The 25,716-nt window shown below is 35.2% G+C and overlaps 1 protein-coding gene across 1 annotated transcript in view; it reads right to left on the bottom strand.

Annotated features, from left to right (window-relative positions):
* The window catches only part of LOC149776566 (glycine--tRNA ligase-like), a 39,861-nt gene that overhangs the window by 7,003 nt on the left and 7,142 nt on the right, over nucleotides 1–25,716 (bottom strand). The window contains exons 2-13 of the mRNA XM_089941033.1: nucleotides 23,302–23,403; nucleotides 20,360–20,459; nucleotides 19,432–19,573; nucleotides 18,590–18,678; nucleotides 18,015–18,091; nucleotides 16,315–16,460; nucleotides 14,310–14,459; nucleotides 12,402–12,564; nucleotides 11,468–11,632; nucleotides 10,674–10,782; nucleotides 6,347–6,491; nucleotides 857–942 (exon numbers count right to left, since the gene is read on the bottom strand). Of these exons, the coding sequence (XP_089797159.1) occupies nucleotides 857–942; nucleotides 6,347–6,491; nucleotides 10,674–10,782; nucleotides 11,468–11,632; nucleotides 12,402–12,564; nucleotides 14,310–14,459; nucleotides 16,315–16,460; nucleotides 18,015–18,091; nucleotides 18,590–18,678; nucleotides 19,432–19,573; nucleotides 20,360–20,459; nucleotides 23,302–23,403 (1,474 nt within the window). The remainder of the gene's footprint in view (nucleotides 1–856; nucleotides 943–6,346; nucleotides 6,492–10,673; nucleotides 10,783–11,467; nucleotides 11,633–12,401; nucleotides 12,565–14,309; nucleotides 14,460–16,314; nucleotides 16,461–18,014; nucleotides 18,092–18,589; nucleotides 18,679–19,431; nucleotides 19,574–20,359; nucleotides 20,460–23,301; nucleotides 23,404–25,716) is intronic.

Here is a 25,716-nt window from a genome sequence, read left to right on the forward strand (position 1 = left end):
ACACTTTTTATTTTCCCTTTCATCTTCACCATGCATCGTTTTGCTAGATGCCATGTTTTTAAACATTCTAATCAACAGTTTGATCATGCAGACACTTTGCATGACAAAATTTATGCAGTTTAAAGCATCTAAAGTACCGTTGTAAAGTTAGTCTGATTCCCTAACTGCACTATTTCTAATATGAAACCTGGTTCGAAATCAAGCACAGATTAACCAACTAACCAGATTATTCTGCAACATTAATTTTTTGGAAGTTTTCGCTTTTATTCGGTAAGTCAGTATTTTAAGGGTTACTTTCGCAAGACTAATGGCAAAATCATAAGGGTTGGCAGGTCTGCTCGTAGACCTTAATGAAGTTTCCATGTAAATCAGTAAAACTCCCCACTTGTATGTATTCATAATCTGTTTTTGTCATTTTATAGGAACTAGTAGAACAAGATTTCAAATCCTGGATACAATAGCTTACATTTCTTTATTCAGTTTAACTCTTTGCTCACTTTACGATATAAAGCGTAGCAAATAACCAGGAGATAAGTTCATTCCTAGTTTCAACTTCTCAACAGAAAATATGGTAAGAAAACAAATTCTGCAAGATTTTCTACAAAATGCAAAATTATGTGATCTAAAAATTATGCCAGTTAAAAATCTGGTACTGATCATGTGCAAGCCACAAATCTATCGTATATTGTAAGCAGTAGATCATCTATAGTGCTTTTCACAATAATTGTGCTATTTTAATCTTAAACCATTTAAAACCATGAAAAGTGACAAGGAAACAAAATTACTGATTCTAAATTATTTCCCCTCTTTATTATAAATTACCATGTGTATAAAATTTTGCTGTTATTATACCCACCATGGACTTTTTTCTGGTATCGTTTGATCTGGACCATATCTGGGGTGACTGTGAATGACGTCCCATTTAGTGTAATCTCAAATTCTCTGAAAATGAAAGAAGACATGCTAGACAAGACATGCTAGACAACATTTGTTGCTAATTAGTTTTATTTTGAAATGGTGTAGATCTACGGCATTCAAACTGATAATCAACTAAGCAGTTTTTCATATTACAGAATGTGGAGTATTAAAAATGTGCTTAAAATTGAAAAAAAAAATTTTAATTTCCAACAATACCATAAAATGTAAGCATCAATATTGAAAAATTTACAAACATTAATTAACATACAGAAAATAAATTTAAATTTATTTTTTAAAAAAAGAGCTGTGAACAATCTGTTGATGTAAATGTACTTCACCCCACCCCTCCATCCTGCCACCCTAATCCAAGATGGATACAAATCTATACTATAAACAAGAGTCTCAAAGGGACTAATGCTCTACTTGGTGAAAAGAATTTCCAGAAATTTTAAGAGAAAAAAAACCAAAACATTCTTTATTTTAAACTGCCAGTGTTGAAACCATCCCTGATGTTTTTCATCAATAACAATATTTTCAAATTAGCTGCTGTGGTCGACATACTGGAGATCATTTTCATTTAGGACCAACTTGATATCATTAGAAGTCTTTTGGTGGAAACTATGTCAATATGACCATTCTGTATTTTGGAGTAGTGAGAGCAAGATTTTCAGGACAGTAATCGTGGCAGTTATATGGTATGTATGAACGGTACATTTAGGACCAAGTAAGTATCATAAAATGTCTATTGGTGAAAACCCCAAGTTGATATAGCCATCTCTTTAGATTTAAAGATAAACTTTCAAGATGACCACCATAGTGATCATGTTGAGGTCAGTTGGTATCATTTTCATTTATTCCAAGTAGACGCTATAAGAATTCTTCTGATGAAAACCTCATGTCAAAATGACTTCCATTTAAGAGAAGTGGCTACAACAAGATTTTCAGGCAGGCCATCAAAATAACCATAATGAACTTTAGATATGAACCAAGAAGACATTACAAGAAGTTTCATGGTAAAACCCCTAAGGTGACATGGCTTATCATTCTGAAGCAGTAACAATGGCAAGATTTTAAAGCTGGCTGCCATGTTGGATAGCAAATTCATACCATTTTCATTTAGGCCAACTAGACATTACATGAAGTCTTCTGGCGAGAGCACAATGTCGATATGACCAGCCATCTATGACAAGTAGCAATATCAGAATTTTCAAGATGGCCACTGTGGTGACCAAGTTGGTCAGTTTTGCACCATTTTTATATAGGACCAACTAAACATCATAAGAAGCCTTCCAGCAAACCCCATGTTGATATGACCATCCATTCAGGAGGAGGAGCAATAACACAATTCTCAAGAATTATAGTAGTGGCAGTCCTATTGGATGTATGAGCTGCACCATTTTCACTTAGGACAAACTAGATATCAGAGGTCTTCTGGTGAAACGCCTTGTCAATATGACTTGTTTTCAAGAGGAGTTGCAAAATGATTTTCAAGATGGCTGCTGTGGTGGCCATATTGGGCATCAGATCGGCACCATTTCCATTTTAGGATCAACTATACATCATGAAAAGTCTTTCACTGAAAAACACCAAGTTGATATGCAACCTGTTGATATGACCACCCATTTTCAGTTGGAGTAACAATAACATGATTTTCAAGATGGCCAGTGTGTTAGCTATAGTTGACCACAGATCAGCACAATTTTCATTTTTTCATTTAGAACCAACTATAAATCATAAGAAGTCTTCTCATGAAAAACCTGTGTCAATATGACTTTGCATGCAGGAGGAGTAGCAAAGAAACTTTTCAAGATGGATGTTGTTGCTGTAGGGTTTAATGCCATTTTTCAGCACATGATAGGCTATACATGGCAGCCAGTATTAATGGTGCAGGAAGAACCCAGGAAAGAACCACCGTCCCATGAGAAGCTACTGGCAAGCTTTCTCATGTACCCACATTAGCCGAATCTGAGACTCGAACCCATGCAGACAGAGGTGAGATGTCAATGATCTGTAATGGAGAGCGCTTTAGACCACTTGGCCACTCAGAGCCCCTAAAAGATAGCTGTCAAGGCATCCATACCAAGTATTAGAATGGAACCATTTTAATTGAGTACCAAACAGACATCAGGATAAGTCTATAACCTTTTACCTCATAGAGCATAGTGACAAAGTGCAGCACGCTATAAACTGAACACCTGTTACCTAGCCGACCGCATACGCATGCCTGTGAATTGTTAAGCAATGTAGTGGTGTTATGTTTAACAGCAGTTTTAACCATTTTACGTTTTAGGTAGACATCTATTATATGTGGAAAAATTTAAGAGTAAAGTCTGATTGTTATAGCTGTGTAATTATTTTTCACAGAAGAATATTTTATGTGCTTTAAAATCGAGAGAGAACTCGTTCACCGTCATGTCAGTGAGGCCGCGTGACCGACCATAGCTGCCATTTCCCATACTCGAAATTTACACGTTTTTCGTCTGCGTCTACATCACTAAGTCATCTGAATTTGATAATCAATAAAAACTAATTGCTGCTTACATAAATATCAGAGCCTTTACCAAAGTTACTGAATCTTTCATGGTTGTGATTCTAATCGTGAAAACTTCGTAAGTACTGAATGAAATCCTGCCTGTGAATTGTTAAGCAATGTAGTGGTGTTACGTTTAACATCAATTTTAACCATTTTACATTTTTGGTACACATATATTATATGTGGACAAGTTTAAGAGTAAAGTCCGATTGTTATAGCTGTGTAATTATATTTCAGAGAAGAATTTTTTTTATGTGCTTCAAAATCTTGAGAGAACTCGTTCACCGTCATGTCAGTGAGGCTGTGTGACCAACTGTAGCTGCCATTTCCGATACTCGAAATTTACAAGGTTTTCGTGTGCGTCTATATCACTAAGTCATCTGAATTTGATAATTTATAAAAACTAACTGCTGCCTACATCAATATCAGAGACTTTACCTAATTTATTGAATCTTTCATGGTTGTTATTCTAATCGTGAAAACTTTGTATGTACTGAATGAAATCCGTGGTTGCCATTTTGGAGACTGGAGATTATGACCCAGTTACTTCAAATAGCAGATATCGACCAGTGCATGAATAGCGACCACGTGATCTGACGTAATTGTCATTCGCAGAAATGAATGTAGTATCTGATAGGGGGGTTTTCCCCGAAGGTGGCGCTACAAAAACTAGCTCAAAATGGCTGATGTTTACAGCAGGCGTCAAAAGGCGCTTCCATGCGAATCTTGTAGAGGCATCAAAAGACGCTTCCATGCGAATGGAGTAGAGGAGTCCAAAGATGCTTGTATGAGGTAAAGGGTTAAGTGAAACCATCCATTCAGGAGAAGTAGTCATTGTGGCAGCCACATCAGACATCAGATTTACACTATTTCATTTTAGACCAAGAAGGTATCACAGGAGGTCTTCTGGTGAAACCCCCATGGCATTTCTGTTTCTTCAGAATTGTAATAATAAGATACAACAAAAAGTTCCACCACAATCTGCAAAGAGTGGTTGCATTCACAAAAGTCTGGCATTGACTGCAAGCAGCTTTTAAACCTAAAAGAGCAATAAATCTTACAAAAACCATCGCAACAGAAAGATCTGCAGACCATGATATTTACCAGATTCACAGCAAACAATAACATCAGTACTGCTAATGATTTAGCTGTTCTAATGAACGATGGACATTAGGACTGCTATGCAATAAAATGATCTTGACAAGGAAATTATGGTCCATGTGACAGGAGTGTAAAGACAATGGAAAATACACTCATTTCTGTGATATCAAAGTAGATGTACTACAATCAGGTGGTAAAAGGCAGTGACTCAGGCTTTTTTATTTGTTGGTTTTTGCAACAGGAGCTGTCATCACCATCTCCCCCTTCCCACCCCCTGCACCACCCCCAAGCCAGATTTTAATGGGTGATGGAAGTCCTGACAGTAGTGTGTATAATCACTATCAGAAGCACAAATCATCAGTAATTAAACTGATTAGCCGAGGACTCACATGAAATGCACAGAATCCACTAATTTCCCATACTCATTCAAATGTTCAAAACACACATAATCTGCCGTGGGTAAACTATCACAATATACAATTTATAATTAATATGGAAAGTTGACCACTGAATAAATATATTCATTCCTACTTCCAACTGCACAATGCAGGTTAGAAGGAAGAAAGCATGAAAAAGTTGTGCGACCAAAGACTAAACACAAATACTTAATCTGTGTCATCAAAGCATAAAATGAAACTCTCTGCGACATTTTTTGCATGTAAGGGTTTGGCAACAATAGATGCATTCAGTGACTGGTTTCATGATTCTAAAACAGCACCAATCAATTAACCATAAAACACAAAATTTCAATGAAGTCATTAAAGAATGAAAATAGGTCATAGAAACTTCTTTTTCTAATAAAAAATGTACTTCTTATCAAAATGCAATAACTCAACAAGGCATGTGACAAGTACTTGTGGACATGAGAATTATTTTAATCTATGCCAAGAAAAAGATGAAATATAAGTCATGATAAGCCTCTTGTGTTATTAAGCTGTTGAACTAACAGCATCAGTTTCATGATTCCAGCATAAGAATGAACATCAACATACAATTTAATCCAAGTCAGAGAAGCAAAAAATGAGCCACAATGACCTACTTCTGCAAAGAGGGAACAGAACTCACAAGGCTGCACCCTTCACCAAGTCACATCATTCAAAATAATTTAATATGTTTACAGCATTTATAAAATGCAATAACATAAGTAAAATGGGAAATGTAGGTCACTAACCTTTTTGTATGTGTGTAGTATTAGTATAGATTCACGCAGTCTTATCTGATGATTCTAACATAAACAGTTAAAACGATAATTTAACCCAAGTCAGTGCTATGAAGCATAGGTCACAGTGACCAGCTTTTGTGATAAGGCTGTAGCACTTACCAAGAGGCATCCCCATGTCATGTTTTTTTTTATGATTCCATCTATAACAGTATGTACAAAGGATACAAAAAAGCACATACTAAAAGTAAAAACTTAACCTAAGCAGGTAAAGTGAAATGTAGGTCACTGTCTTTTTGTTACATACATATGTGTACAATTCTCTAGTCTGAAAAGTTTAACATATGCAGGGGTTGGCAAAAACACTGAAAACAATTTTAACCCAAATTACAAGACAGAAATATGGGCAACAATGATATAATTTTTTGATAAGAATGTAGTACTTCGTCATGATGCATTCAATCACCAAATTTTATGATTTAAGGTATAAGAGTATGAATACAAAGTACAACAAATATATGAAACTATGAGTAGAAACAAAAATTTAACTCAAGCCACAAAATCTTGCTTTTTGCAACACTCTCAAAGGAACTGCATGGAAAAAATATACAGTGGGAAAACATGGTCTTTCTTACCCTTTCTCTTGTAATGTTTTCTCAAGCTTGTCCACTTCTTCTGGTGTCAGGTTCGATAAATAATCTGTGACCACTTTAGCATCCTTTTTGAACACTTTACCAATAAGCCCCTTCTGTGTCTGACATTCCACAACATCTATAACTTTGTTTGAACAGTCAAAGAATACAATGGCAAATAACTGATACTTTCCTATGTTCAAATTTTGATTAGAATGCTGCGATACATGATCTCAAATTCTGAAAACTAAGAGTTTTATTTTGGTGGACTAGTCAGAGATTTTATGCAGTGTCCAAGTTTGTTATGCAAAAAGTAACATTCGAAAAATAAATGACTAAGTAGAAGAAATTCATAACACAAGGTTCATTCTAGGATTGGACTTGACTGCTCCAATGGCACCTGTTCTGAAAAGGTGCCATTCCGAATGTTCACTTTTTCTAAATAATATGGATAAGAGTTTAATGAACATAAAAATGATCTTCAATTAAAAATTGCACAGACTTGAATTGTAGCTGCAACCGTACAAATTTAGCTTTATACAACCCAAGTTACAAACAGTACAGGGAAGAATCTAATGCTAACAAGTTATAAACAAGTTGTATTACTTCATCTAATACTACCAAAATTAATATGAAAGAAATCCATAAAGTATACTTTTTCTCTTGTTAACATAATGGCTGACCAGATCTTTGTCCCAGCAGCACAAATGTCACTTGCTAAAATGGAACAAGTGAAAAAACTTGGTTCATTTTACATGGACAAAACTGTAAAGGAGCCATAATAGATAGAAAATGCAACTTGAAATGACCTGGGTTTTCTTGAAATAAGTCTTAAATACAGCTTAGTTTCAATATATAAAATTCTCAAAAATTCGTTAAGCAGAAATTTACATTATGCAAGGATAGAATTCTCAAACAAGGGCCATAACAAAAAACTTTTGTTTTAAATCTTTCAAGTTTTTTAAAGGTTAATGAGCAGAATGAAAATTTGTGATGCAGAGGAGCTACGTGACATGAGGTGTATAAGACAGAAAGACATGGATTACTACCTACAACTCCATTAACAAAACATAGCATGGGTATAAAATTGTGATTAAGCACTTTCAAAGGTAGGGATTTTTACAAACTAATCTCACAACTCTGACTTTCACAAATATCTAACCATTCATTTAAAAACATTAAAGAAATTTCTTATAAGTACAGCTTCAACAGCAGGAAATTTGTGGACTTTCAAAGACCCCATGTTAAAAATTTCCAAGGGCCTAATTAATGCAAATGTTTGTATATTTCTTCATTATCATGCATCTAAACATAGGGCTAAGTAAAATCAAATCTCTATTTCATACTAGTTCTTTTCATCAAACACCAGAAATAAACAGAATATTTCTTTCACCGTAACTGAACTGCTTGGCAATGGTGCTATCACTAAATTTAATCTGGAACGTGCTGTTTATTCCTTCACATGAAGGACTAAGAGCTAGTGATTACTTTGATAACCCAACATATCTCTGCCACTACGGCCTCACTTCATGTTTGGAAGGAGTGGATAATACTTGCAGGCAATAATGTGGAAGGCAAAGCAGATATGGCTGATATACTACTAGTCCAAGCGCTATAACAAATGTAACTACAAGCACTATACTTGTACCCAACTATATTACTGCTATGTATATCTATGTTATGTGTGTTCATTTTTATGATTACAAATTATATGGGTCATTTAGATATAAAAAACCCATTAAATATCTAATTTTGTCCAATGTGGGCTTGTACTTAAGATAAGTAAATTTGTTTGGAAAACATGTTTTTGTGGCCTTTACACCTTGGATGGTTTTGAAGTAATCTTGATGGGATTTGAGTTCAGGTCAGTACTTTCCACCAAGGAAATTCTGGCCCACATAATTTCTGATTGGTTTGCTGCTAAAGAACCCGACCGTACAGATATATTGGAATGATCTGGAAATGAATACCTGCCCCTCAACCTGGTTCTGAAATTGTGCCTTAGTATTTTTTATATATAAGGTAGTAAGAGAATGGATTGTTCCAATCTTAAACATCTGTCTCCGTAGAATCAGCTTTATTTGTGCTCAGTTATAATTTAAGAATGGATTGTTCCTATCTTAAATATCCGTCTCCATAGAATCAGGTTTATTTGTGCTCAGTTATAATTTGAGAGGGTTTCTTTATTTCAGTTATTTATTGGAATTACAAGGTGCTCATGAACTTTAGGAGTAAGTAACTATTTTGGAATTACTGTGAATCCATTTAAAGGCATTTTGGATTATATAACTGATAATTCAAGACTGTTTAAACATCAAACTATTCCAGATTACTGACACATCAGTAAAATAGACAGAACTTCATTCAGAACACCATGTGAACTCATTTGGAATACTAGATACTTCTAGACTTGTGATAGAACTTTTAGGACTATATGGGATTTAATAGACAATAACGCAAATTATTTTTAATTTTTCACTTTGAATTCAAGAGAAATAAATTACTTTGTGAATTTCACAAAATCTTCTGGTGTTTGCTTGTTTCTGTTAATTAGTTTAAGACCATATAGTCATAACATTATATATCATGGGACTTCATTGTTATAAATTGACTGATAGAAATGTTACCAAAATACTAATAAAAATGGTATCTATAGAAATTTCCTGCCAATTTTTTTTCATTACAACTCAAAATGTGAAAGAAAAATTAATAATAAATAAATAACAAATACATGGTTATCCATGGATTCATTATTGTACCCAGCTGTACACATTGATGAGAGGTAATCAGGATAAGCTCACAGGGTCTTTTGATTTAAAGCTCATTTATACAGCTAATGGTATTTTCTACCAGATCCTTTTAAAATGAATGCAATGTTTTTTCTTATCATTTTGTTTATTTTTGTCATGTGATTGATCTTGTTTCTTGATTGATCTTGTATTAAAATTCAAGCACTTTTAAACAGAATTTTCATTTTCAGGCTTTTTCAAGTCCTTGATATTGCCATTTGTAGAACTCAAGGACCTGTGCACAGTCTGCACATTTTCATGGCACCAACTTGCAAAGGGTTAACAAGATTATTTTGCCGCACAACAAAACTGATAAATCATTTTATGTATGGACAGCAGACTGAATAATGTCATCAGACCACTAATCAGAGCAGGGTACTGGTTGCCTGTCAGGACATCAGAAGCACAGTAAAGTCTCTTCCAAGAACCTCTATGTCTGTGATTAGGATTTTGAACATAGCTTTTAACAATTTTTCAGTCATATCGCTACAATGTCTGCAGTGTGGCAGTTTATAGTGATGTCTAGCACTGGGGCATCATGCCGCAGACATGTAGCATATGTCCCACCCAGTCACATTATCCTGACACCAAGCCAACCAGTCCTAACACTAACCTCTTAATGCTGAGCATCACACAAGGCAACTGTTAGTACCATTTTTAAAGTCTCTGGTATGACTCGGCCGGGGTTCGAACCCATGACCTCCCGCTTCCGAGGCAGACGCTCTAACCACTAGGCCAACGGAGCGGTCTACCTCTGTATGTCATGCATTCCACTAGTGTATTTAAGATAATATTGTCACTATAAGTGAAAAACAAAGGCTAATGATACCAAGTTGTTTCATGCTATCATAGTCAAGTATTAATCTTAAGAAAATTAAAACATGGTGGCCCCAAAGGATGGCACAATGCAAGACAAAGTGTGCACTGTGTCACCTTGGCACTACATATTTCAAGAACCAATGCAAGATGGACATAGTAAAAAAATTTGGATCCTCCCTCTGTGACATAACCACCTATCTGTGGTTACTTTAAATACCAATGAACAAATTACCATCAATAACTGCAGAAGCTCCTGACTTGGTATGTCACAAGCAGGAGCTTTCCAAAATCATATTCTAATGAACTAGTCAGCTACAAGCAAGACCTAGCGATTCTCAGGGTTGAGGTTCATTACTTCATTGCTGCTATAGTAGCCAGATTGATCTCAGTATGAAGGGATGAAAATGTACACTGACATTCTTTCTCTTATTTCTGCCTTTCCTAACATTACTCTTCGGACTGTCTTATCGCTTCCATCTTCACTTTATCTTTGACCATGCACCACCTGTTACTTAATAGTCACATGTGACTGTGTCAACATATTGATTGATAGATATATACATAAAAGGTCCTTTCTGCAAAATAAACAAAAATAACAGCCCATAAAATACATGAATTAATAATATTTACTCTGCTTATTTTTCATCTGTCAGTAACTAGGATACTTCTGCCGATGGTTTAGATTGAGCTGAACTTTTAACTTTGTTTATTTGTAAAGGATATAGGTTCAGGAAGGGTTTTCTCTGCCACCAGTCTTACTCCTGTACTTTTGGTGTGTTGTGTCAAATCATAGCAAGATCTGTCTGCACAACCAACACATTCTATCCAACCCTGAAAACAAATCAGAGACATATAGCAAACATGGTTTTAAAGGATTCTCTATATAAGGGAAAGATTTACACAATGGACACCTCTTCAGGAATACAAATATAGATCTACGAGGAAACAAATATACACATGTAGTGAAAGAGAGAGAGAGAGAAAGAGAGAGAGAGAGAAAGAATTGACAATTTGATGCAAACAGAAAGGGAGTGAGACAGAATTAACACATAGCAAAAACAGAGATAAAGAAATAGAAGATATGGTAGGAGAGAGAGAGATACACACACTTTATAGGACAGACAGACAGACAAACAATATGACATACAAACCAAAATTTGTATGTAGACCATTTTTCACTCATGCCAGTACAAGTGCCAATCATTTACACTCCAACAGGCAAAAAATATATTCTAGTTAATACTAAAATGTGATGTGGGCTTTTAGACTGTAATTCTGATTTCCACCTCATTGAGGAAGAGGCAAGATAATCCATAATATTAAGGAAGAGTCAAGATAATCCATAAACTGTGCCAGTTGCCAAACATTTGTGTTATTGGCCTAATTTAGTAATATACACTAACCTGTTAAGCATAGGAAAATGTGCCAGAAATACAACAGCATACTCAAAATGCACTCAATACCACTCTACACAACTTCTGTCAATTTACTGTATAATAAACACACATCAACCTACATAGGAGGTTTTGCACTCAGCATCCCAGCAGTCACAGGCATAGTGAGCCATTTCGTTTGAGAGATGCTGTCTGAAACGGAACTTTTTGGGATCCACACCTCCTTTCGTCATGAACTGGTAGATCCTTCCCATGAAGTATCCCAGGGTCTCATTATTGATCAGTTTCTGAAATAAAGAATTAAATTTATAGCATTTGATTCGTGCAAATAAAAAGCGGCATTGCTAGAAGACAATAATTAATGAAAATGTTTGAATGGTATGTAAATTAGTTTTTAGAGAAACTAATGGTCACTGCGGAATAGTCTTATTTTTATTTATAATTAACAGATGTTATAAATGTTAAGAAATGAATTGTTTTGGGGGCGCTTAGGTTCAAGTAATGTATAAGCAGAAAAATGTTCCATTTTAAGTAATGTCTTATTCTGGGCAACAATTACATTCTTGCCATTATTGCTTTAAACCAGTAGACATTAACATTCTTTTGGTGCAAATTCTCAACACTGCAAAATTAATTGTTTCAAATTTGGAATATGGTTTAAAAAATAAATTTATTGCGTAAATTTCTGGATTTGGGAATATGATGATACAAATTATGTTATTGCCTAAATTATTGTAAAGTTAAATATTTGAAATTTTGCATTTTACTGCAAAAGTCTAATCAATAAAATTATGTGGAGATTTCTCCAAATATGGTTATGTCTAACTTGGCTCTGCCTGACAGTGAAACATCTGACTTGCAGATGTGCAAGCTTCTGAGCTCTTCTACAAATCAGCAATAATACTAAGGTCCTTAACAAATATTTATGACTGATCATTTAGCTAATGTCATTTTACTCAATCAATTGCTCAAAATAAAACATTTCACTGACTTGATTAATTGAATGACTTAGTTAGCTAAGACACCTGAAATCTAGTTAATGTGGGAGAAGAGTACCTGTTTAACAGCATCCCCAATCTTCCACTTCTCTGGTGGCTTGCCATCCATCTGATTACAGCCGGAGTACAATGACACTTCAACATCGGCCACATTTGCAAACTTGGGATGGTCTTTGTTACTTGGGTCACAGAAATGTTCAATCTCTGCCATCGTGAACTCTCTGTATAGAAATTTAAGTAAGAAGTGCTTTTTCACAAGTCTTCAGTGGGCACTCCCCTCAATGAATAACTTTCAGAATAATAAAATTCACAAAACTCATTTTATTTAACAAACTTATATGGATTCATTATTTTTTTTCTCTTGATAAAAGAGAAATCTTGTTGAAAATGGAGCAAATGGATACAAGTACATATTAAAATATCGATTTAACTGGATCAGGGGTCTCAAACACATGGCATGTGGAGTTATTTCCTGCAACCTGCAATGTCACCTGGGATTTGTAAAATAATAAGCAAATTTGTTCTTCACAACCAGCCAGTTTTTTTTAAAATTCGATTGTTATATGATTTACTTCTTGTTTCTAACATTTCAGCTTGCTATCTTTTTATATGAGTTGCTTTCGCTGTATGAAAATGTTTCAATGTGGCTCATGGGCCAGTGTACTAGTATCTTGTGGCCCGTGTGGTGATATCAGATTGAGATCCCTGAGGTACATCTTATTTTGGCAAAATGTTCCAATTTAAAATCAAAACTGTCTAAAAAAAAGATACTAGTATAAAATATTTATGAAAAACATTGGTATGAATCAATACTTCTCAATTTTTTTTGTATATTAATATTTATGCATAACACATAATGGGTAGATGAACTTCCACCAGGGTAAAATCATTCACCGATGTATGGATACATTGATAATTCTGCCATAATGATATACATATTAATAATTTAGGTGCAGAATCAATTCAAAATGATATATACCTTATACAAGTTACTGTAAATCTTCAATTTCCATACATAATTATTAGCTGTTTACCTCTTTATTCTTTATGTATCAAAATATGTATTGATACATGGCATGGATGTATGGTTTCATCCCTAACTTCCACACAATGAATCTTAAATGAAAAAGGCACTGTCACAATCATTAGAAATGTCTAAAATGTGCATGTAAGCATGCTGTTCGAGATCACATGATAAACTTATTCTACCTGTAGAGTTTTAATATTAAAACAAACAACTGTTTTTAATCAGATCTTCTACTTACATAGCAGTAAAATGTTAAAATTTTGATGGAGCAGATAAAATGGAGGACAAAACAAAATATGGTACATAGTCTACAATGCAAGGACATTTTGCATGGAAAAAGATGTCTGACCTTATTATCTTCATTCCCAATCAAATGACACGATATTTAAAAATAATGGATGCCTCTGATTTGACCAGAAGTCAAACTACCAGCATTGAACAGAACTGTAAAAATACAGAAATATGTATTCAGAATTAAACCTACATCAGGGTTCCTGCCACAAATTTAAAAAGATTTTAGACCAAAAAGTAAAAATTTATAGATCTAACAATGTGACCAGTTTATTGACCAAATGAGTCTAAAATTCTTAAATACTGCAAGAAAAATGACAAGATTTTATCTGTACATTAAAACCTCTCCACCTGCAAAAGCGCAGTCATGTTACCAGTTTCTGTAATAATGAAAATTTACGACTTTTTATGACTTTTTTTTGGTAATTGTTAAAAAATTTCACAACCTGGAAAAGAATTTTTAACATTTTCATACATATTCCAGATTTTCAGACCTGCACAGGAACCCTGCTAAATGAATACCAAATTTTCATATTCCTAGAATGTATTTGGACAAAATTCAAATATTTTTTGATGTAAATAAAAAATATCAAGTGCATCTCTTTTTTAACATTCAAATTTGGTACATCTTGAATGCATTATTCTTACCTGACTCTTAGAAGGCCTGATCTAGGAGATATTTCATTCCTGAAAGAGTTTCCAATCTGAGCTCCAGCAAATGGCAGCTTTCCCTGGTTAAATTCCAGTAACCTTTTGAAGTTCACAAATATACCTTGAGCTGTCTCTGGCCTCAAATATCTGGAAAGCAGGCAGGTTTTCATACATATAAAAGTTTGTATCTCAAAGAATATCTAACTTCAGTGCTCATTTTGATCATTTTGAAATAATTGGAACAAACAAGTTACTTTGACAAGCAGACTGACATTATTTCATAAATTTCATTTTGATTTATCATAAATGCAAGGTTCTCTTTATCACATGATAACAAAATTAGAACTTTATTATGAAACCACTTAACAAAGAAAATATTTTGGATACCCAACTCCGTCATTATGCATTTGCCTCATAAGATAATGCTGTTGTAGGTTTAATGACATTTCTCAGTGAACGATAGGCTAAACATGGTGCCCAGTTCAACTGGTGGTGGAAGAATCCAGGAAAACCCCAGTAAGAACCACTGACCCATGGGAAGCTAATGGCAGCTTTCACACATACCCATATTGGCCTAGCCTGTCTTATATGATGTCATGAGGTGTTATGATGCATGTTAGATACAGGAATATTATATTATAAAACAACAGCCGTCGTGGATATGGTCTGCAACGCTTACTGACATGCAAAATTTACAAGCAATTGTTTACAAACTTAACTTGGTTACCACTGATGACCAGTTAATCATTTATTTCAAATTCCAATCACCAAACCAATCTTAACTGTGCTGAGTGTAAATCATAATTAGACATAAGAGAGCATAGTTCTTTGCTGGTTGAACACCTATATACTAGTTATTTTATAACATACAGATTAAACTCATAAATTCACCAACGTTTATTCAATTATTACACAATCAATCCAGGGGGTAGCAATTGAGATTTTGACCTACTAGCCTGGCAAGAATGATGCTGGGCAAAATGGTAAAGAAATTTAGATTTTTCTTCTTTCTATGTAAAACTGGACTGCTTACATGTAATTACACATGCTCAAAAATTGTTTCTACTGCTAGATAATTTGGGATACAGACTTGTTGTCCCCTGTCAACTCAATTCTCTCTTAAACTGTAATAGAATTTCACCAACATAGACTGATTAAAAAAATGCAACACTATGGTTTGTCAATATTAGTGTTTAAGAGTCATACAAATCAACTGCTGCCTCATCAGATCAGAAGCAACATTTGATCTCCATACCCATACATGCCAACCCTAGATTACGTGCAAGTGTAATTATTGCTAATTTAAAATGGCAAAAAGTACTGTAATTTGAGCACAGAAAGGTATACATTGCACACCATGAACATAGGTCACCGTATTAAAAAAAGCACATTTATTTTTGTTATCAACCAGGATCTGCTGCAGGATAAAAATCTTGTCACAAATGGGCAAAATCTACATAGATTAGTTCCATAATACAAATACAAAATATGCTGACAAATAATTTTAATACAACATTCTGAATAGTCTATATGCCTAACTTACGTTGAATTAGTGTAAAGTCAGGTCCACAAATTCTGCAATGAGCATGACAAGGTTATGCTGCTAGGTTGGACATAAAGGACTGGCATCCTTCTTGTAGGAGATTTTGTCCTTTAGGTTGCTGCAAGATAATTTCCAGTCTTGTATGCAATTGCAGTAAGACCCAACCTGAAAAACCACTTTTTTTGAAGACCATGTCATAACAGTCCCTGATTTTTAATGCACAGATCATCCGTATTACATAAAGTAATGACCTCAAAATGAGAAATGTCAGAAGAGTCCAAATGATTTTGTCAGAGGGGGTGGTTTTACTAGATTGGATTGACTGTTTTGTTTTGACAAATCTTTAACCTTAATCCCCGAGCTTTTAAAAATGGAACAGACCAAAAATATAAGCACTAAATAATCTGAAAATGGAGAATGAACAGTGATGCAAAATTTAATTTTGATTCATCTTCTTACCCTTTGAGTGTTCCAGTGGGTCCAATGGAAGTGGCAAACATGAGGTTGAATTCAATAGGATCCGTCAAATCATTCCCCGACATGGGGGATTTCATATCATACTTCCGCAGTGTAACCCGCATGTCTTCTTTACTCATCCCATCAATCTGAAGGAAATCATGTATCAGGTGAAAATACATTTTACATAAAATCTGTTTTGTTAAATACAGCTCTCCCTTACTATAACGCCCTTCTTTACAATGCAGTTCCTGATATGTGGTTCTTAAATTATTGCAATATGTTTTACTGGTACTTAATTCCCTGCTCCTCGCAAAATGCACATTAAGAATTTATTATTCTTGCTACACAACAGTTAATACATTCATTACAGGTCAGTAGTTATGGACCCAAACAAACACATTATAATAAGATTATTAGAATATTTAAACACATTTCAAATATTATTACTTGTTCAATAGAAGGAAGAAAATCAAAAGTTGTACTGACACAAGGAAAGCAAAAACTGTGCAACTAGACTCTTTTGTGAAGTGACTTTAGAGGTCATGTGGGTTTCAAGATTTAATGATGTCCAATGAATGCTTGCTGACTTTTCTGGTTAATGAACATGCCATTGTTAAAGTAAAATACTTTATATGTGAGGAAAAATTAGCTGTTATTTGCATATTATCTGAGTTTTATATTCAAGGGGAAGGACCCTTTTAATGTACACGCATGGAATTATATTTTAACTGGACACTTGATACCCTCTCCACAGAATGTGGAGTAGGTACTGAACCAAAAATATTAAAACCCCAAAAATTGTCCGATATATTACTAAGGTCCATGATGACAAAAGTACATTCATTTTTTGATTAAAGTTGGTTGAGTTAACATGACTGATGAAGAACCAATGAAACATAAATAAATGAGAAGCATCTGATGGTTTTAAGTTCCACCTAAAAACCTTTCCTGTGTTGAATTTACTGCTTTCATTAAAATATGACTGTCCTAGACCGCTCCGGTGGTCTAGTATTCGCCTTGGAGGTGGGAGGTCGGGGATTCGATCCCCATCTGAGTCATACCAAAGACTTACAAAAATGGTACCAACAGCTGCCTTGCTTAGCTCTCAGCATTAAGAGGCTAGTGTTAGGACTGGCTGGCCTGGTGTAAGGATAATGTGACTGGGTGGGACATGATGCTACATGTCTGTGGCATGATGCCCCAGTGCTAGACATCACTATAAACTGCCACACTGCAGACATCGTAGCGATATGACTGAAACATTGTTGAAGCTAACTTAAAAATCCAAATCACACACACACACACAGACTGTCCTAGAAACACAAATGTAAAAAAGAGACAGACACAAAATTCATTTTTTTCAGATGATGATGAACCTATGTCACAAGATGTGGTTGGATGCATTAGCTACGTGAGTTTTAATGGTAGGGTGTTGTATAAAGTTATGAAAGTCTCAGGTTTGATGCCTGCTCCAGCTGCAAATATTTTCCGTGTCATTTAGTAGCATCCATGGGATTATGCAATTACAGGCCCGAAGATAATATTGTAGGAATGGGTCAAATGTTATCAATTCAGATGGCTCAAGAGGTAAAAAATCTGTCTGGTGTTGGAGCAGTCCCATGTCCAAGCCATGGTTTGGCCACACATTTTCATGTAATATTCTTTTGAAGGTTATGACTGAAATTTCTTTTTTGTTTTACCTTTGGCATAAGATCCCTTATCTCTGCCTTCACATCATCCGACACTTTCTTGTCAGTAAGCATCTTCTCGAGGTGAGCTGCAAAGAAGACATTTTTTTGTGCAACTTTGTGTCATATGTGTACAACATTTAGATATTTTTAAATAATTTGAAATGTCTCAACACATGCAAGTACTGAAAATTAATATAAGTATAAATTTACCTAGCTTGACAAATGCAAGAACGGTAGGTAATGGTATTTGTACTATGTGCGTCTCTACTAAAAGCCTGTCATGTATGAGAAAGGTCATGACAGAATAAAACCAATGTATTTACAGTAACAGACAATTGTGACACACAATGATACTAGTATTGCTGTTAAGCAAGTTCCTCCAAAAGAAAGACAGAAATAGTAACAAATCTGTGTCACAGATCAACTGATTAAAAGTAACTCTTTGTGCTTTTAACAGTGAATGCAATGGGCAGTTCTTCCAAGTGGTCCAGGTCTGTAAATAAAAACCGTTAATGTCATATAACTTAATGCACATAAGTACATAAAAAAAACAGTCATGCAGAAGGACATAGAAAGATAGTTACCTTCTATTAAATGGTCTGCCCTAAAACATTCTCCATTCTTGAGATCTTTCACCATGTAGTCTTGGAAACGATCCACATGACCTGATGCCCTGCAAGAGATCGTGCAGTCATTAGAAAAGCCATGACAATGTACATTTAATTGTCAATTAAACTGCATGAACCTGCACTCAAAGGTCCATCCCTAGCTTCATAAGTATATCTTAAAAGAGAATAATTTCATTCACTGATTGAATTTCTAATTTAACATACCTCTAAAGTTACAAATTTTAAATAAAGATTACAGCCTTCTCATCAGCTCTTATCAGACAGTTTAAAAACTACTTTTACAATTGTTAACATTGTAGTTGTCTACTTCTACAACAGAATAACAATTCTGTGTTACACTGTTGCATTGACTCAGCCTTGTACTTTTAATTTTGAGGTGGCAACTTTAAAAGACAATGTGAAGGCAGAGATTGATACTGAAATAATTAAGTTAAGTTTGTTGTATTAGTTAAACTGATGTACTGATATATACATTAAAAACTTCAAAAGGTCCCATATTTTACGGATGTCCCCCCCCCAACTGATATCATATGGCTGAAGGGTTCACTGCCAAGTTAAAAATGGGCCATAATTCTAATTCATTTGGAAAATGATGAAAATCAAAGTTGACCTAGGTCTTTTTAATGCAAAGCCTCATTTCACACATGCTTTAATCGATGAATCTTTCAAAAGTATTGAGCACAAAAAATGTTTGCAATGGATGGGATGGAACAAGCTTGATAGACATGGGAAACAACATATATGCTGTCTCCATTGATATGGCAAAAGCATGTAATCAAGGCAAGAAAGAGACTCACTTGAGAACAGCTTCAGGGGTCAACATGGCAGTATCCACTTCCAACATCTGTTCTTCCAAAATGAAGAAACTGCGCCAGAACTGGAGAAGGTTCGACTTCACAGCACAACCCATAGGCCCAAAGTCATACAGGCCATTCACTCCTTTGATAATCAAACAATGTGAAAAAATGTTCACTATTAGATCTATCATGTTCTATAATTACCATATCTTAAATTAGAATTAAGATACCTAGCTATGTATGATGAACACCAAACTGTCAACATTATATACATATATGCCATCCTGTAATGCATGCACAGATGCTTCCAGCATTTCATCAGAAGGGGGGAGGTCTCCCTTTGTCATAAAAATGAAGGAGAAGAACAAAAATGAAGGTGAGGAGGACTGGACTATAGGCAGGCCAATGAACAAGAACTATTGTAAAAAAAAGTTAATGCATGTCAATAACAAATACCACATGACTAATCCCATTTTCTGAATGCAACAGTTACCTTTGTTACTTTAAATTACGACCAAAAGAAAGTGAACACAATTTGAATGAAAACTGTCTTGTGTCCTTGTGTACAAAATAGAGGATTGAAAGCCCTCACTGATCAAAGTTGCCTTGTATTCTGACAGAGATAGAGTGAGTGAAATGTACTGGAGATTTTATCTGTTATTTAAGTTACATCAATTATTATCTGTAGACATTTTCATTATGAATAAGAACAAAATGAAATTGTACAAAATTTTAGCATGAATGAGAAATACTAGTACTAAGTCTGTGTAGTATTTTAAATGAATTTCATTCAAATTTCATAACTGTGGTTATGTAAGAATCAAGAAACATTCATACTAAATAATGAAATAGTAGGCAAGATCCCTTTCTTGAAAACTTGACAAAGCACTGGTGTTATCTCCTAACACAAGTTTCTTTGTATTCTTACCTCCATAGATGGCAAAGGACTGGTCATAGAAAAATCGCTGTTTGAGCAAGTCCTCCAGCTTGCCTCTATCAAAGTTATCCTTGGGTGATAATTCAAATTCCTGAAACAGGTAATTTGAAAAAATGTACAAGTATTCTGGCAATATTGACCAAAATAGCTTTATCCTAACTTTAGAAAATATACTAAACACCTACTTATCTACATGCACAAGACAAAACCCCAAAATTTTCTAAAATAACATTAATGTATACCTGCCAACCCTAAGAATACCACCTCAGTAAGACAGTTGATTTTTTGACCAGTTTTCAATAAGGTGTAACAAAAGATCATAAACGGCTATTTTAAAGCTAGAAAACATTTAAAAGTTTGGTATTTGAAACATACAGACCTTATTTACCACTAGTACAGTTGCACAAACTTCAGTTCCAAACCCTATGCAGCTCAATGACATGGTGCTATCTCTCAACCTGACATAATTCTTGTAATTTCTTTCCATTTCACATGATGACGGCAATCATATTTCCCACTATGAGACATACTCAAATTGTCACATTATGTCAAATTAGAGTAATTGTGTCCCCTCCTGCTTTTAATCACAAGAACATGAATATTCCTTTTTATTCTTATGTGCTGATTCCTAACACTTTTTAAGAGGCTTATTTTCCATTTTGTCTTGAACATGCATTGCCTGCTGGATGCCATTTAAAAAATATCTAAAATCAAGTTTGATCATGCAGATGCTTTGCATGAATGTTATGTGCAGTTTAAAGCATCTAAGGTACTGCTGTAAAGTTAGTCTGGCTCCCTGACAAATTCGACTAATTGTAATATGAAACCCAGATCCAAATCAAACACGGATGAACCAATTATCCAGAATTTATGGCAATAATAATTTCTCTGTAATTGCTGCTTCTATTCTGTAAGTCTGTATTTTAGGGTCATTTTTGTGACAGTTGCGGCAAAATCATGAGGGTTGGCAGGTCTGACAATGAATGAAATGTTCAATCTTTGATTTTCAAATATTCTTTTTAGTTTGGGTTGGGGTCATTAAGCCACATCAAGACTCGGGTGAAGTTCATTAGCATAGTCTGGCAATGTTTAATTTGGACAGTTTCTAGTCTGAAATGTCCTTGTTGCAGGCAATCTCATATCCTCTGTGATGTCTAAATGTGATCATGTAATGGTATTCCTTGACTGTGACAGGAGCTAGCTTCATGTCTCCCAAGAGAAAGATTTAGCCAGTTGGGGAACGGAAGCTGAGAGTGATATGATGTCAATGGCATGACACCAATCACAACAAAATCTTGCCATTTTCCCCTCCTATGCTTTCAAAGTGTCGCACATTCTATCTGTTGCAGTTTTCTCCAAGTTTCTTTTCAAGCAGGACATCCCTGACAAGAGAAAAGGAGTTTCTCTGTGCACATAATAGTGGTAATGTCAGCTGCATGAGCAGCACAAGAATCACATTGATTTTCTGGAGTACATATATGACTAGATCAAGCAGATTGTTAATCCAATCACAGAGGGGAAATCCAAATTATTTTGAAATTTCTGCCCATCATATTTTGAATGACTTTCTGAAATCAGAACTGATGGACGGAAGGCATATGCCCCAATTCCCTCCTAAACAAATGAAAGGGCATAGACAGCTCCTTCTCCTGGGTGTGGAAATGGGGAGACAAAGGTGGGCAGTTTATTGTTCTATCTTATCGCAGATAGGTCAAACATCGCTCTGTCACATAGGGCACAAACCTAATGACAGAATGACAGTTCTAGAGACCACTTTGAATGAAACAGATGATGAATTGGCCTGGACATTTAGCCTACCTGGGATGTATCGGACCTGAATATATAACAATGGGAACACCAACTAAGCCCCAAATCAGGAGGCAAAGGTTTGATTTACTCTCACTTCTTTTAAGACAGATGACACAATGACTAAATTGCCTGACATTATTAGGACCTTTTTTTCCTAGGAGGTGTTAATAATGACTTCCATTTTGAAGAGGTTGATACGACGAACCTTCTCCTGTAGCATGCACATGCTGCTGACCATCGCAAAGTCCAGCAGTAAGCGTTCTCTCTAACCAGACAGACTGACAACTAAGTTTATTGTGACCATCACAAAGTCCAGCAGTAAGTGTTCTCTCTAACCACACAGACTGGCAACTAAATTTATTGTGACCATCACAAAATCCAGCAGTAAGTGTTCTCTCTACCAGACAGACTGGCAACTAACATTTATTGTGACCGTTGCAAAGTCCAGCAGTAAGTTTTCTCTCTAACCAGACAGTTTGGCAACTAAATTTATTGTTGTTTCTGGTTGTGGGTTTTCTAAGGTTATTCCCATTGTTAAACACTTCAGTCTTGTGTTGCCACTGAAGAAGGGAGTGTTTGATCTTGGCCAATATGGTACTCTAAATGACCTGAGATTGGAAGCTGCTGTGCCAAAAAAGCATTTGCAGGTTGCACATGTAAAGGTGGCCAAGATGTAAAAACAAGTGATTTTTATTTTACTGATTACTCCTTTGCGATTTAGGAAAAAAGATAAAATATTTTAGATGTAAAATACGCTGTTTCATCTGGTCTATCAAACAGCACTGACAGAAATATTGTGAATGAGAAAAAGAATCATCTCAAAAAAGGATTCCAATTTGTGTTATTTTATCTCATCTATAGTTATATATATATTATACCAACCGGATTTATTAAAGTACAAGTTAGTTCTGATTTCAGATGGGCTTGAACAGTTTCAATGCAAAAAGAGGGACAAGCATTTAAAAATCATTTGATTCTTTACAACAGGAAACAATGTAGGTAGATAACTAGATAACTGGATGGGTGGAAAGACTGGTGGATACTTTTACTTATCCCATCTCATTCCTACTTTCCAAACAATATCATTGTTCAAATAATTACATCTGAGCAAGTATAAAATGTACCTTTGTTTCCAGAGCATTCTTCCTGTGTTTCAGTTCAGCAACAGCACGCTGGATATCAATGTCTGTAGCTTTATCTGCTTTCAGCTGCCTAATTAGGTCACCCTGAAATAATTATATCTGTATTACACAAATTGTTAGGATTTTATAATTATGACTGCTTAGAATAATACCATCATCATCAGGGCATATTAGTCATCACTAACATTATGGTCTGTTTGCAATCATCACTGCCGTAATTCATTATGGTTCTAATAAATGTTATCACCACCTTAAACTCCAATTTATCATCACCAAAACAATGAAGCCCATCACCACTTTTGTTCGCACCACATCAGCATTGCCAGGAATCTGAAATAAATTTTTCTGGCCATAAGGACTTGTAGCTTGAAAAATCTACAAGTCCTGCTGAATTTTCACCAGTCCTTTTGCACAAATCAGACAAATGAAATTTTACTTGCCTGAGCTAGTGGACTTCCACTACTGTAAATACACATTTATAAGACATGTCCACCTGCAAACTGCACAAACCAGGTCTGACATTGCTTAATGCACCAGCAGATCTGGGTCTGTGTAATTTGTTAGGTGTAATCATAGAACAAAACACAGACCTTGCTCTGCAGATGCATTATGCTACAGCAGATCAGGATCTTTGCAGCTTGCAGTTTGACTTGATTTATACGAAAGTAGAGATGGTAATTTCAAACACTGTATCATCAGCTTTGAGTTCATTACCAGCAACATCACTATCAAAATTATAATTGTTCTATCCTATCCTAAACATTCCTATCAATCTCTGCATGACTACGTGTCCTTTTCATTGCATACGCTAAGTGAACTACTGGAAACAACCATCACAAAGTACTGCTTGCTGCATACCTTTGTAGTACAAAGAACCACCACTAAATGATGAGTAGGCATAGCAGTCCCATATTGAACGTGGATTTACTCATTGTTCACATTTTCAGGAAGAACATAGTTTTAAAAGTTTAAAGGACCTTAGTATAGCTCAGCCCCTAAAAAAGGACATGTTTCCCATTCTGGGATTAGATCAACGTTGCTACTGTACCTACCTCTGTATAAGGACCTTAGTATAACAATGTCCACATAAAAGGCAATGTTTCCTGTTTTGGGATGAACAAAGTTTTGATACCATACCCGCCTCTGTATAAGGACCTTAGTATTGCACAGTCCCTCAAAATAGTTCATGGTTCCCATTTTTGGATGAATGTAGTTTTAATACTGTACCTACCTCTGTATAAGGACATTAGTATAGCACAGTCTCTCAAAAAAAGGTAATGTTTCCCAACTTCGGATGAAATACAATTTTGATACTGCACCTAGCTCTGTATAAGGACCTTAATATAACACTGTCCCTAAAAATACTCCTGTTTCCCATTTTAATATTGTACCTACCTCTGTATAAAGACCTTGTATTGCACAATCCCTAAAATAGGGTCATGGTTCCCATTTTGGGATGAATGTAGTTTTGATACTGTACCTACCTCAGTACAACGCACCTCATTATATAAGTCCCTCATATAATATGTATACAGTCATGACTCCAATATTACGATAAATAGTAATGACAGTGTATCTACCTTAAGAATAAACTTACCTTATTTATGAGGGTCATTTTTTTATAGTTCATCTTTGCCAAATTATGCCAAGGGACCACTCAATGTTTCTAACATAATCTGATCTGCAATCAGCAGCTGACTTGAGCTAAAAACTTTATAAAAGCTGTACCTGAAAAAGGTCTTAGGGACTAGAAAAAAGGGTGGTGACGGTGGCAGGGGACAATAAACACACTGGATTTATCTAATTATAAGCTTATGCATGAAGATAGACTGACTGCCTACCTCATATAAAAATCATCTGGCAAGTATTTATTCTCTAACAACTGCCATACACACAAACTTAATTGAAATTTTACACGATGCTTCTCTGAGCTCATCGTAAGTGAAATATTATGCTTTTGGTCATAAGAGGGCTTTGGGATCCATGGCGTAACACTACCAAAAATGCAACTGATATGTCCCTAACAATTTCAGCCCACATATGATGTGCATATTAGAAACAACATAATAGAGTACCATATTTACTAAGGTAAAACACCTGAATAACCAGCTGGACAGAATGAAGCCTTCCACTGCACCATAACACTTAGCTGATCAAGGTTAAAAGAGATCTTGCCAGTGTACATTTTCATTTGGAATACCTTTAGTGCTGTCTACAACAGTAGATCTGGGTCATTGTATGAGATCTAAACAGTGTACCTTATTATCTTGTCAGTGCTGCATACAAGAGTAGATCAGGGTCATAATACAATTTTAACAATGTAGATCATCTTCTTGTTAATACTGCATTCAATGAGTGCCATGGTGGCACAGTGGTTTGTGTGCCAGACTCAAGACC

Source organism: Sinohyriopsis cumingii, chromosome 18 (assembly GCF_028554795.1).
Source record: "Sinohyriopsis cumingii isolate HCF-2022 chromosome 18, ASM2855479v2, whole genome shotgun sequence".
Classification (NCBI taxonomy): domain Eukaryota; kingdom Metazoa; phylum Mollusca; class Bivalvia; order Unionida; family Unionidae; genus Sinohyriopsis; species Sinohyriopsis cumingii.